General features: G+C 40.9%; 1 protein-coding gene across 7 annotated transcripts in view; it reads right to left on the bottom strand.

The window, feature by feature from the left end:
* Positions 1 to 14,259, bottom strand: part of CNTNAP5 (contactin associated protein family member 5) — a 299,942-nt gene that overhangs the window by 143,458 nt on the left and 142,225 nt on the right. For all 7 annotated transcript variants that reach the window (XR_008577724.1, XR_008577725.1, XR_008577726.1 and 4 more), the window contains one exon: positions 11,036 to 11,179. Coding sequence is in view for 4 of the 7 variants with exons in the window: in XM_054830600.1 (XP_054686575.1) it covers positions 11,036 to 11,179 (144 nt within the window). In the remaining 3 variants the exon portion in view is untranslated. The remainder of the gene's footprint in view (positions 1 to 11,035; positions 11,180 to 14,259) is intronic.

Below are 14,259 nucleotides of genomic sequence, written 5' to 3'. Positions count from 1 at the left end.
TTTTGGTCATCCCAAAACATCCATAGTTAAATAAGATCATTGTATTTCTAATGGCCCTCAAGGCTGAAATAGGTATTCTTATTCAGACACAAATCTTTGGAACTCATTAGGAAATGTATCTGTTCATTCTGGAAAAACACATCTGACAGTAAAATTTTACTTTCACCTCAAATGGGGGGGGGGGATTAAAAAAAAAAATCAAACTCTCAATTCTCAGAGGGATCTAAACATATCTAAATGTCCCATATCAAGACCATGCCTGGGTGCAGAAGGGCTTATTTGCTAGCCCAGAGAGATCATCTCCATGTAGCCACATCTGCTTTGTGCTTCCCAGCACCTCCCGTTTCAAGCTCAAGTTTAGCTTTATGTCAAGAAAATCAAACTCATTTGGATCTATGTTGACTTCAGGAACTGACACCAAAGGAACAGCAAGTCTGCTTGCACTTTCACGTGCTGCAGGATGTGATACAAATGTCCTGTGTTGGCTCTGCACTGATGGGACTACAGGGGTGTGAACAAGGCAAGCTGCAATTGAAAAAACAAAGCATCCTCCAACGCACAGAGATCCTACCAAACAGAGTAGATTTTTTCCAAATATAAGCCAAAATACATCCATTAATGACAGTACTTTTTTTTTTCCCATTTACACCAACGCTACATAATCTCAAAAGTAAAAACTCCCACATTTACTTGAATCTACTACATGAGTCAAAAGATGAGGCAAATTTTCTCAGTTTATTTCAAATATTCAATATATAACTTGCAGTAGCAGCACTGGTTATGTTTTCTTTTACCTAAAGTAACACAGTACTGTGCTATTCCAAATAATAAAAGTTCACTTTATAACAACAATGCAAATAATTAAAAATAATTATTCTGAAACTCTTTCAAATTAAGGAAACTCAAAGAAAAAGTCATTTGAATAGAGTACTTATAATGGGATGAAGCAATAGTGAGATTTCCTGGCCAGTGCTAGGTCCCACGGTTTCCATGGGGCATTTTGAGGAATTATTAAAACATTACATGCACAGCAAGCATGGTAAAATCCAACACCATTTCAATATCAAACTTAGTTGATTACCTCAGTCATCCCGCCCTGGAATCAAAGGAGCTATTTGCCCAGAAGAGCAGCACATTTACTCAAAGCAGTCAGCAGAATCTGTACCGGCATGGATCACTGTAGTTTGTGGAAGAAATGACTCCACCATTTTGTTCAGCCATTATAGATTACCCAACCAGGTCATTCAAGCCATGTAATAAAACCTTAACAATATATAAAGCCAGGATGCATTTAAGGAGCCATGTCTTTCAAAGCCACTCCAGGAGATTGTTGCAGCCAGCTTGCTTTGAACTAGGCTGCTTTGTAAAATACCAACTGGAATGAATCTGAGAAAAACATCGGAGTAAAAGGCTTCCTCCATGGTGCTGCTTCTCATCAGAGCCGGTACCTCACTCTAACAGGATAATTATAATGAACAGCACTTGATGGATATGTAGGAAGTTGCACAGTGCTTGGGGAATTCCTCTCTGAAATTTCAGACAGCTGATGGAACTGTTTCCTATCATGTTCAAATGTCTTTCTAGTCTTTATTTTAAAATGGAAAATAAATAAAGTGCCAGAAAGAGACCAAGTTATCACCGGATGAAACAACCCTTGGTAGATATATATCTATATCAAGCTATTTATGTATTCCCTGCCCTGTTCGGTGAGAATGCTACATACCAGATTTAGCAATAAGAAAAGGCATCCATGGGTATATCACGTTAGAATGAGTTTTGAGATATAAACTTATCCAAACTCACCTGAACATTAGTCAGATGGGAAGTAGGATGGAAATTTGCTCTCAACCTTTAAAAAGTTTCTACTACCTGCTGGGTTTTGCCTGCATAAGAGATGCCACAGGCTTTTTTTTGTTATTGTTGTTATATTTCCACCTCCATTTTCAATCAAATTCATGACAAATTACAGAAAAATAAGACAGTCAACTGCAGTGGTATAAACAAATACGGTTAACTTTCTCTAGAGCTTTTTAAAGGTTTAGACATTTAAAATGCCGATGACAAATTTTCTTTGGAATTTTAGACATTTACAGTGATTCAAGTAACTCCACACAAAGTACTAGACATTTACAGATCTTATACATACATACACCGGAGCTTGGAGAAAAGTTCAAACATTATCTGAGTCTGCACTCAAGCATCTAATTTGCTTCACTGGCAGTGGGAGGCTGTAACAAAACGCAAGACTGTAGAGGGGAGGATTTGCAACATTCGGATAGGATTTTTTGTCTGAAAGCTCTGCAGATTTTTACCTATCAGCAGAACAAACCATGCCTAGACTGTCTCAATGGTGCCGGAGAAGGTGAATGCTAAGTTGAAAGAACACGTTTGCAATGCACAACAAACTTTCAGACAACCTTAAAAAAAGCCTTAAAATCCTTGTGTAGTCCATATGCTTTCAGCTGTTTGCAGCAGCACCATAGCAAAGTATCCCTGATGCATATGCATGGGCCCAAATATAACGTCAAATTTCTGCCTGCTTTTGATGTGAGGTTCTTGGCACATGCAACTGGTCCTAAACTCATGGACTGCTGTGACCCCTTGAAAAACTCAGCAACACTCTAGTCATTCACACTAGCTAGTAATTCATGCCATCTGGGATCCGCACAGAAGTCTTATCCTAGGACAGAAGCAGCAAAGAGCGCTGACCGAACCCATGGTCAATGCTAGGACACATGGGCAGGACCTGCGCGTCTCCTCCCATGCTTAATCTGGTGAGACTTCAAGCTTTGTTGCCTCTCCACTGACTACGCTGAGGCAGAGCAGGTGTGATCCCACCTGCCCCAAGAACAAGCAGGGGGGAATGCATAAAGGCAGTGCTGCAATATTCTGTGTGCATGGGATTAAAGGTACATTTGGGGGATAGAAAAGAGACGTGTTTGCCTTTCGGGGGGTGCTTTTAGCGAGGTATTTTTTTTGCTCTTATTCAAGAATTGTAAAGTCCATAACTAATTTTAGTAAGAGCTAAAAACCAGGACATTTGGGAAAAAAATATTAAATAAAGCAATTGATGTCATGGGAACTTAAATCAGTTCAACTGACTTGCTTAGGAGGGAAATACCTTCCTAAAGCAGCATTCCAGAGCAAAACCAGATGATGTAGTTAATACACACCAACAACAGCTGCTGATGTCCTTACATTGACCAATGCTGTCTACCTTTCTAGAGACAATATGAATATTTGAAAAAGAAATACACAATGGTTACTTTGAAAAACGTTTGTCCACTGAGGTGAGATAGGTTCCCATTACAAAACCTGTTAATTTTGCCCTGAATGTTATTCTCATACAAATTAATCCAGCAGTTCTAAGTCAGAAAAGTAAACAGCTTCCCCTAAAACTGCATCTGATCAAGAACATTTTGCTTTAATTGGCAGCAGTTCTGGAACTCTTCAGGGTACATGCAAGACTTCTGGCAGACACTTGATTTTATAATTGAACCCAGTTCTACTGAGAAGTAAAAGCTCATTGGCTAGGAAATGGGATAAGAGTCTAATCTCTAGAGAAAATAAAGGAGACGCTCAGCTCTACCCAGCTGCTGGAAACTCCAGCTATCATGTGGTGCTTGAGAATTCTGTTGAGTCCATCATCTCCAGACTGATTAATGGCTCCTCTAATAATGAAATCTTTCAAAAGAGTTCTTATTGTTCTTACAAGAGAAACCTTCTGAACCTAGAAATGCAATGAAGATACTTGCAATTTGTTCACTGGCTGCCATGACACGTGTCTCAAGACAAGAATGCAAGCACCCCAGATTTTGCAGGCAGGGTACGGTTGCAGAGGTAGTTCTTGTTCAAGTAAGATGTTGAATTAACAGGTGACAGCATGTTAGAGCATTTTAAGGAAGAATCAGAGCCTTTCCTATTAACAGCTATGTTCTTCCATTCCCTTTTTAAGTGATGAGGATAAAAGTGGATTACATAGAAGATCCTCTGAGCCATAAGCCACATCCAAAACTGACTGGAGTCTTTCCAGTGACTTCTGCAGGACTTCAATGAACCCTGTATAACTTTAACAAACCATTTCAGTCTTTTCTGGCCTTTCTTCATGTAGCTTTATGTACTATTCAATAAAGACAGAAGACTGCTACACCACCACAGTAAGGGCAATTGGTGATGAGTTTCTTACACATCCCCCTCGCTCTCACAGAATACTAACCAAAAGTAATATGTGCTTGGGAAATTATTCAAACTGACAGCTGAACTAAAATCCTCAGCATTTAGCCTACCAAAGGATACAGGCCAAGATCACAGCTTGAACAGGAAAAACAATAAATGAGTATTTCTGAGCTCTCATTCTACCTGCGGGTTAGAGCATCAAATGGGCACTTACTTTCCTCATTAATCACTCTATGGATACTATCCAATAGAAAGGATATCTTGTTTTCTGCAGAGGATTAGAAAGGAGGATTTCCTATGACAAGTAAGGGGACTAAAATCCCAGGCCTGGCTGACATACAAATGTGGGTAAACTGGCAAGAATATCTCCAGCTTGGAAATTGAAGGACTATTTCTAGCTGTGAAGAGACTGAGGTTGCAGATGAATTTGCAAAGAGAGCAACAAAGGAAAAAGGTGACCTCTGTTGCAGTTTTAAAAGGATAAGATGAAAGATTGTCATTCAACTCTGAGCAACTGGATTTTAAGAATTGGGCAGATCCCTTCAAATCCTTTTTTTAAAATTAACTATCTCAAGCAGAACAGATGTCAGGACACCCACATAGATTTCAAGTACTCAAATCAAGACATTGCTAAGCACCTAATGAAAAGCAAATCAAAGTGAGCTACCCGCTCCAGCCTTCTGAAATACTGGTGCAAACGTCTTCAAACAGGATGTGGGAGCACCAAGACACATGGTGTTACTTGAATTACTGAGGGAGCACCTAGCTCATCCCAAGAGCAGGGCTCACATTTTAAGAGAAGTTCCTATACCGAGGTGGGTTTCTTTCCCTGAGCAAAATTTCATGATGGAAATCAAAGCTTTCCTGATCCAAGTTTCATTGAAACTAACATATCCTGATAATCACCCCTGCCCTCTCTTCATTCACTCTAGGTGTCAATTAAGTGCTAATTGTTTATCACATTGACTTCGGTTGTTTACATTAAGATAATGCTCCTATGTGGAAAAAGTAGCATTTAACCAAAAAGAAAGCTTAAAAAAAATCTGAAACATTGTGACCGTGACAGAATCAGGGATGAGATGCTTGGCTAGACATTTCTGGATGTTCATTATCTCAGACTCCTAAGCTAACTATGTGACTGGCCAGAAGTGGAACAAAGGATTTTACCATTTTTATGCCCATAGTAACTGTACATTATTGTTTCATTATATAGTACAATAACTAAGAGTTGCTGACAAAAGATGGGAGCAAATATAGAGCTAATTTGGAAAAATCATACATCATTTCCCTCACACAGGAGAGGGGAAAAAAGAGCACAGGCGGAAACACCAAAAAAAAAAAATATAGACCACTTAATATTTTTGCTCCTTTGAACAACAAGCAGGAATGAAGCCAGACTTCCGAATTCACCTTGCCAGAAGTGAATAAGATAGATGTCTTAGATCAAACTGGAAAATTAGCACAACCGAAGCCCAATTTTTGTTCCAGTTCAAGGTAAACTGATCTACAGCTTATTAGGTTTTCATTACCTGGAACAAACCACAGCAGCAAGCAGATTTTTTTTTTTAATTATTATTATGAAAACAGAGCCACATCTACCTTAAGAATTGCTTTCTATGCACTTTTCTATTTTATCAGCTTTTGTTTGTTTGCTTTCTTTATTAAATTTTCCTCTTTTAAATTCCAATCATCTGTGTATCATAGCACAGCACCAGCCTAAATGGTTGGTATGAACACACTCCAGGGTCTTGACTGTGACGGGGTCAGCTTGCCTCTTTCTGTTATACCAGGCAGCCAAGTACAAAGCAGTTCCCAGGGCCTTAGTAAATGGAGTAAGACCTTAAAAAAAAAAAGCAACAAAAAACCAACACACCACCAAAAAACCCCAACATTTAAGCCTTGCCTTTACAGCAAATTACATTCTCCCCCATTTTCCTTATCCCCTGCTAACTTCTATGACAATAATTAGCCATCTCTCTTGCTCTCCTACAGGGACTAACAGCCTTATCGCCTCCTGCCTTGAAACATCCTCCTCTGCTCAGCAGGTACTAACTGCCCTATTCACTCAATTTGACTACCTAGATAATGCAATAAATTAAACTCTGAACAATTGTTTCTAACCTGTAATTTGCTGAAGGCTGATGACTCTCAAAAAGGCCTTGTTTGCTCAAAAAGTGTCATTTTTTTCTGCATATGTCAACTAGTCTTATAAAAAAATACGGTCTCTCTCCCTGAAAGACTTGCTTCATTTGCAGTCATCACAACTACAAAAATCCTAACAGAAAGAAACTTTTATATCAGGAAAAGGAGAGTTTGTTATTGCAGCTACATGCTGGATTAAATATTTACAGACTGAAAGTCTTTAGAAATGTAGACAAAGCCAACTGAAATCAATGGGAAAACTGTCGTTTAAATAGACTTTATTTCAAGACCTCGATTGAGGTGACACACTTAATTTCTGTCAAAACAATCCTGTTATACTATTCAGCAACAATAAAACGGGACCTTAAAATGAATGCTATTTATATAGACTTTCTTAGTATTCCACACTGCAGGTAGGATGTGAAGGAGACTCATCTGAAGACCCAGAGAGCAGACAGGAAGACAGAATAAACCATAAAAAGCTATTTTTACAGGAACCAAATATTTCTGGAATCTGAGTTCACCTGCCTTATCTAAAGACAGCAAATTCAGTTCTCTTTTTAATGTGCCTGACTCATGCTTTCATTAAATAATTGCATAAAACTTTTTTTTAATAAATTCAACTTAGTCCTATAAGAAATTGTTATAAATGTCTCTAAATAGTTCCAACTTTTTTTATTTATGATTCCTATAGTCTGATTGCAGTGCAAAAAGCAATGAAAAATAAAAAATAAAAGATATATCTAACACCTGGTTCTCCAAACCCTACCAGGGGCTTTCACAAATCGCTAGCCTGATATTCATAGATACATCAACGCTTGCAATAGCACTTTGGTAGAACGAGACGTGTGTAGACAAGTAAATTCTTCTCAGGATGAAGGTATCTCAAATCAGCTTAATAAAATAGCATGTTTGGATTCTCTATAAAGGGAATGAATTATTAGTTTACATTCTCCTGTCACTAGGTATCTTTCCTTGCTCTTTGAAGCTGGCAATTGGTTATTTCCCTGAGGCACTACAGTGATGCATTTACATGTCACCACATCCCTTGCTGTGCTGAATTGTCACTCCCAGATTCAACATGGCAGGCCGACGTAGAAATTCAAGCATATCTGAGGGCTGACAACTTCTGCCTTACAAATATCCTGCGCTCCTCTCAAGTCAGTGCAGGGTTAGCTCTGCTAAATAAAAATACAACTCCAATTCCTATTAGCTGAATGTAACGGAAGGGAAAAGGGGGTAGGGTTTTCCTCAATTTCAGTGAGTACCTAGGGTGGAGCATTGAGAAGATCAAACACAACATCTTTTCAGGACCTCTTCATTGGTTTTCTTCAGCCAGACAGCTTCTTATTTTGGCATCACAAATCAGTGACACATGAGAAACTTAAGACCCTGGCCACAGGTCACATTAGAGCAGTTTCTAAAGGTGCAACCTAAATCTAGCAGTAGGTAACCACTGGTGGCCAGGATACTATAGCTATTTTTCTCTTAACTACACCCTCAGTCAGATGTATTTAGCAATTCTCAATGGATTTCTCTTCCTGGAACTTGTCCCATCTCCTTCTGCATCTACATACACTCTTAACAAGCACAAAATCCTTCAACAAGGACTTCACCATCCCAGATATCAACAGGTCAAATATCCTTCTGTGAAGGATAAGTCCTTTGCCACTTCCTGTAAATGTGCCTCCTACTAGTGTATTTTCCTGCCCCTAACTACTTGCACAAGAAGTGCAAATAACTGCTGTACAATTTCTCATAATGGGCAGTCTGCACTTCTTTTGTGCTGAGAAGACGGCTGGTAAATAGGGCAGATCTTGAGATTATTACTTTAAAGCATTTTCTGAGGTTTCCCAATGGTCCAGCCCTATGACCATAGCAGTAGTAATTACAGATATTTGACTTCTCATAACCTCTCGCAATTAAAACCAGTAATCACTCCGGAGAGCAAATAAAGGATCTCTTATCATTTCTCCACAGTCAACAACACTGGGAAGGGGAAAAAAACCCAGCAACAAACCCACAACAAAAAACCCCACAACATGCCATCAGGGACAGAAGAAACCCCAGAGAGAAAATAGATAGCCTGTCCAAATAGACAGGGCTACCACAGAGAGAGGTTAAGTATCAGGCAATATAAAAATGGAATTCTGAAGGAAAGTTCCAGTTCAAAGAGACAGGCTGCCTCGTTATCTTGAGATGTCTTCTCAAGGGAATTTATTGCAAGTCTGAAAACTGCAAATGAGTTACAGAAAAGAACAGGCGGAATGATAATCACGGCCACCACCCAAGAGTACGATACATTGTACAGTACTCTGTTATTGACAATCTGTAGTTTCTCCCTCCGACTTTAAATGCAGCTAATTTGGGACCATTACTTATATGGATGAGGAACTACTTCATAAGAGGAAATCTATACTTCCAAAGCTGATGTATCATTCTCCTGCTTGTGTGAAAGATGTCAACAGTAAAAAACCCAAAGTTGATGGGTATGAAGACCCACAAGTTTGGCTCACTGACTGTGTCAACATCCACAAAGGCACAGAGAATGAAGCAGAGACTGAGTATTGAAGTCTGCCTGTTTTGGAGGCAAACACTAATGTTTCTGAGCATTAATGGCTTTCTAATCCCAAAATGTCCAGTTTACCTGGACAGTTTTAACTGTCCTGAAATATCTTTTGTTAGGAGACAAAGGTATTTTGAGGGCTAATGATGCAGAACCATCTCCAGTGATCTCCAGCTTGGAGAGAGGGAACACAAGTACACAACATGTTGAAAGAAGTGTGATTCCAAGTCTCTGCTGTACTTATTCTTCTGTGCTGTTCCTTTCAGCACATTTCCACTCCAGACAACCTTAGCAACTACAAAGACGTGAAGCAGGGAAGCTTGCAGCTCCCTGGGGATATGGATTGTTGCTTAAAAACCTCAGTGAGCTTCGAGTAAAAGCATTTAGTGCAGAGGAAATCTGGCAGGCAAAAGACTACATTTAGCAAGAACAAGTTATTTTAATTAGAGTAAGTAAATTGCTAAGCAGTGAGGAAGAGCAGAAAGATGGGAGAAGGAGATCAGCCTGTGAAAGCTGGAAGTACCTGAGAGTTGCTAGAGGAGACAAACAACTGTGATGGAAAGGATGTTGGAAAACAACAGACTTACGGGAGCTGTTTCCTAGAGAAGGATGTTCATCTAAGATTATGAGGCACTGTCAGTGTGGCGACCTTTCCAGGCACTTTGCATACACAAGTGTCACAGACACAGCAGCTCATATATCTTGCAAAATGCAGTACAGCAGCCAGCCTTTGAAAACTGTTGCATTAAAATCATCGCTTCTGTGAGGGACATTGAAGGATGGGGGCACATCCCCTCTACCTTACGTTCCTACACCTTCGATCTAGCATTGGCTGAATCAAGTATTGTGATAACAGAGTTTCATTGCTTGGGGCCATGTTATACCCAGGCAATACCCTTCATAGAAAAAGCACATTACAAAGTTTTTCCTTTCCCCTTCAGGAAGGCCTTCCTATTACCCAGCTGGCAAAACAAGCAGCTGTTTAATGACCTAAGAAGCAGATCAGGACTCTTTCCTCCTCTTAGAAAGTAAGCTGAGGGGAAGAGCAATTTAACACAGTTCATAAGATTTGTGCCTTAGAGTCCTGAGTCAAAGCAATCAAACTTTGAGGTTATTAAAGCAAAGTCTCTCAGTCCCAGGCTAGGGGAGCATCCTGGAGGCAGTCTTGACTGCTAGCAACACAATGCAGGACTTCTCACCCACCACCTTTCCATTTTCCATTTCCCTGTGTATTCAGCCTTGCCCTAGGCAGGGAAAGTGAGGAAAGGAAAGACTTCTTGTGGTTTTCTGGCTTGCTTTGTTGTAGCTTCAGTCTGTTTATACACAATAATACAAACTAGAAGATGCCATGAGAGCCAGAAGCAGTTTCATCTCCACGTTCTCTAAAGACACAATATTAGCCAAAAGGCAGATATCAAAGCATGGTGCAGGAGGGAGGCACAAGCTAAACAAAGCTGAAATATTTACAATTTGTCAAGGCTGCATGGGAGTGTACAGTTCCCTCTTCTTACGAAAGAAAACGTTCCTTAATTTGCTCATTATATAGTTAAATGTATCTGTAATTTTGGGCATTATTAGGTGTGAAGTTACATTTAGGTTTTATGTTAGCAGGCTGGATAAACCATAGCTCCTTTTGCTTTACTCTCCCATGTTTAGAGACACTAGGACCAGGTCAATGGTTCTCAGAACTGCCAATAGACTGACTTTAAGGGGCAGCACAAAGGAAAATATTTCTAATAATAAAAGAAACATTTATTCTTCTCTATAATACCAACTCACATAACAGAATAAAATTTTGCTACTACTGTACACCACAACAGCGATGGGAAATGGTTCAGAAAATAAGATTTTAATCTGAGTTAACCAAAAAAAAAGTCTCTATGACTTCTACCATACCATCAAAAAGAGACATTTTAATTCTGTAAATTCTAATACACCTGGAAAGTCAGAGAAATGTATTAGTTTCCACATGTGTCTTCCAATAACTCTCACCACAGCAGTCAGCACTGGCTGGTGTTAGCCTCAGCAATATCATTTTAACAAGCTAATTATGCCCGTAGCTATCTAAATCTGAGCTTCATTCCTTAAGTGCAGCCAGCAGCACCAACAGCAGAGAAGCAAAGAAGGAAAGCAGACGTTATCATCTCTTACCACAGTATAGATCTGAGGTTTGCGCCTCTTTGCCAGGTCAATTATATTGACTCCGTTGTAATAAAGGTTCTCAATGCACCCGTGGAAGTTTTTCCTCTGAAAGGTTCCTGGTTTCCCCGGAACAGGAATCCCACCAAAACTGAGCTTTTGGAAAGAATAAGAACAGTATTTAGTTATCGCCCCAAAAGCAAGAGGGCAGAGCCACACTCTGTGCAGCCAGCCAGGATATTATCTAAGAACCAAGTCACATTAACAGCATCATCTCAGAGCACGAAGCAGGTCCTGGCTGCCCAACACGGGAATTACAGGCTGCATAGCGTTACAGCTGTTGGAGAAACGCTGCTGCCACAGACAGCTGACTTATTTGGAAACAGCTTAAGTGCCTTGACACACCGCTTCGCCAGCCTAGCACCACCAGCTCCCCCCCACCCAGGAACACCCAACGCACAAGGTAACATTCAAACGGCCCACAGCGGCCAGGAACCCCTGAGCAATGGGGGAATAAACTCTTCCTGCCCACAGAGCACTGGGGTCACCTGGGAGCTGGAGTCACCCCTTTCCACCAAGCACGTATCTGAACAGTTCTGGTTTCAGCCAGTGGAGGGTAGTATCACACACACAAACTACCCCATTTGCACCTTGCAATCGTTTTCCCTAAATTTCGCTGTGGTTTGGTCTTTACAATACTCGCACGTAGTATTTGGGACTGAGCAGTGTGATGGAGAAGTTGTGCAGGTTACACATTTAAACAAAACTTCTACTGTGCTGGTGTCTAACTACTGGAAGATGCTAGTATTGTGTAGATTATATCTCATCATCAACTGGAGGGCTGCCAGCCCTGGGAGGACAAAGAGCCTAAGAGAATAAAGCTTCCAAAATCCTTGGAGCATAATTAGATTCCTAAGAAAAAGAAGAAAGAAAAAACCCAAACAAACAAATACCAAACCCCACAACCCAAAAAACTTTGATAATCCTATTTTCATTTTCCAGATGACACAGCTCATTTTTAAGTAGCTCCACCAGTCTTTCTGGCAAAGTCTTACTGGTGGTACCTCTGGGTTTTTATTCGTTTTTCCCATCGCAGCCAGCAGCATTGTGAGTGATATAATGCAGACGGGGATCCTGCAGCCACCAGACTTCACAGTGCTTCCAGCAGACTGGGAGCTGTGCTGCAATCCTGCTGCATCCACTGCAGCAAGGGCATGCACTGCTGTGCGGCATCGCCGACGTGCTGATGGCTTCTGGAACCTGGTCAGCCTTATTGCTCTGTCACTACTCCTAACAACTCACCTCAGCTCATTATTACAAATATAAAGGGAAATTTGGGGGTTATTTTTCCTTCCACTCCACCTAACAATCTGGTATATATAAGCAAATGAAGCCTCCCTGGATAACCTTGAAAGCACTTCTTGGAAAACAAGTCCTTAATGAACTTGCACCTCAGCTGTATTAATTGATTACTTCAGAGAAATAAAGAGTAAACAGACTGCTACTTTATATCACTTGCAGGTTTGTTATTGGCATGAGGGCTTATGTGGTAGCAATGTTTTTTTCCAGTGAGAATCACTAGTTCTTCCTTAAAACACCAAACTTTCCTTCTTTCATGTTCTATTCTCTAAGTCTCCTGCTTAGGGACTCTGTACCGGGTTTCAAAACCAGAAGAAAAATCAATATCAATTATGTCACTGCATTATTAAGAAAACAGTTTCTTTTGTGATTGGTAATAATCTTAATTACCAAACTAATGATTTTATTACCCTCAGTAAGGCCTTTAATCCCCAAAGTGTGCTGAGATAAACTTTCAGTAGACTGTATGGCTGTAACGTTGACTGAAAGATCATCTCATTGCAAAAGGGAAGACGACATGCTGTGTGAAAAACTAAGCACCAGGGGCCAGGACAGAGTGCCACAGAGGTCAGTCGTGATGCTGATTTACACCAGCTGAAGATTTTCTCTACCATGCTCCCTGTTTTGGAACACCTGGAAAAATGTTCTGCAAATTACATTGGAGCCTGAGTTTTCCCTAATTGGCATCAATCTCGTAGCAGGAAGCAAGGAATTTTATTACTTTGAAATTATCAAAGCTGATGACTCAACTGTTTGGCTTTTCTCAACTTCATCTTAAAAGCAGTTACAGCTTTGGCCTTTGCTAGTTCAGTCTGAAGCTGTTCTAGAATCTCACTGCCCAAAACTTTGGTATCTTTCTCCTGCTTCACTACCAAATGTGCTCATGATTTGGTACAGAAGAATTTTGAACAGTGTCAGGGGACAACTACCACTATCTCCATCCTGCTTTGTGAAACACAAAGAAGGGAAATTCAGCTGGAAGATGAGAGGAACAGACAGCAGGCATCTACCGCTGCCGAGCCGTCTGCTTTTCTCCCTCGGGTGTGCAGGGAATGGATCCTTTCCAGAGAAATGAATCCCAAGTGCAGAGGGGAAACCTGTGGTCTCTTAAGCAATGAACCATGACAACCCAATGCATCCAGACAGGGTGACAGCTCTGACTGTGCAACACGACCCTGTGCCGTGTGGGCTCGCAAGACTCGGTAGGCAAGTGCGTGGTGATAAAAACGGACACGGGTAATTTGCACACAGGTGTGCATTGGTGGGGGAAGAGATGAGGAACTGCCTTGCATATAGATATGGTGATATGAAAGTTTTTAGATTTTTTTTCCCCAACTATCAGCCATAAGCACTGAGCTGCTGGAGCGATATAAACTGCACCCTGCCACAACTTAGCTTCATCACAGGGGAGCACACTGGCCTCGGGTTTTAAGGGGAGACAGGATGTTTCCTCCTCTGCTCACTCCTTCCTTGACTGAACTTCTCTGGCTCACGAGACCAGGACACTCAGCATCACAGCCCCAGATGTGAAGGGACCTGGGTCAGAGCTAGCTGTCTCAACAGCTGTGCTCAGGATCTTCCATTCCTAGTGGGAAGACAAAGGTCTTTACCTGCTCATCTCCATGTGGAGAGCTGTAATCCAAGCAGGTGGTGGCTGGACAGAGGCACAACTCAGAGCTGGTATCCCCACTGTCATGTCAATCAGATGCCAGAAAAGGTGCACAATGATCCCATTAAAATCATAATGAAGATGCTGACACAGCACCTCTCCCTACAGGTAAGTGCAGTTGCTCCCCGAAGATTTGGCTAGAACCCAGGTTGCTGTATTTTGAAGTGCAATCATAATCTAATGCATATTTGCCCAGAGACTGGCCATT

This window comes from Grus americana, chromosome 6, assembly GCF_028858705.1.
Source record: "Grus americana isolate bGruAme1 chromosome 6, bGruAme1.mat, whole genome shotgun sequence".
Lineage (NCBI taxonomy): Eukaryota > Metazoa > Chordata > Aves > Gruiformes > Gruidae > Grus > Grus americana.
Note: the sequence above shows the minus strand (reverse complement) of the source record. Positions and strands in the feature narration are given on the sequence as shown.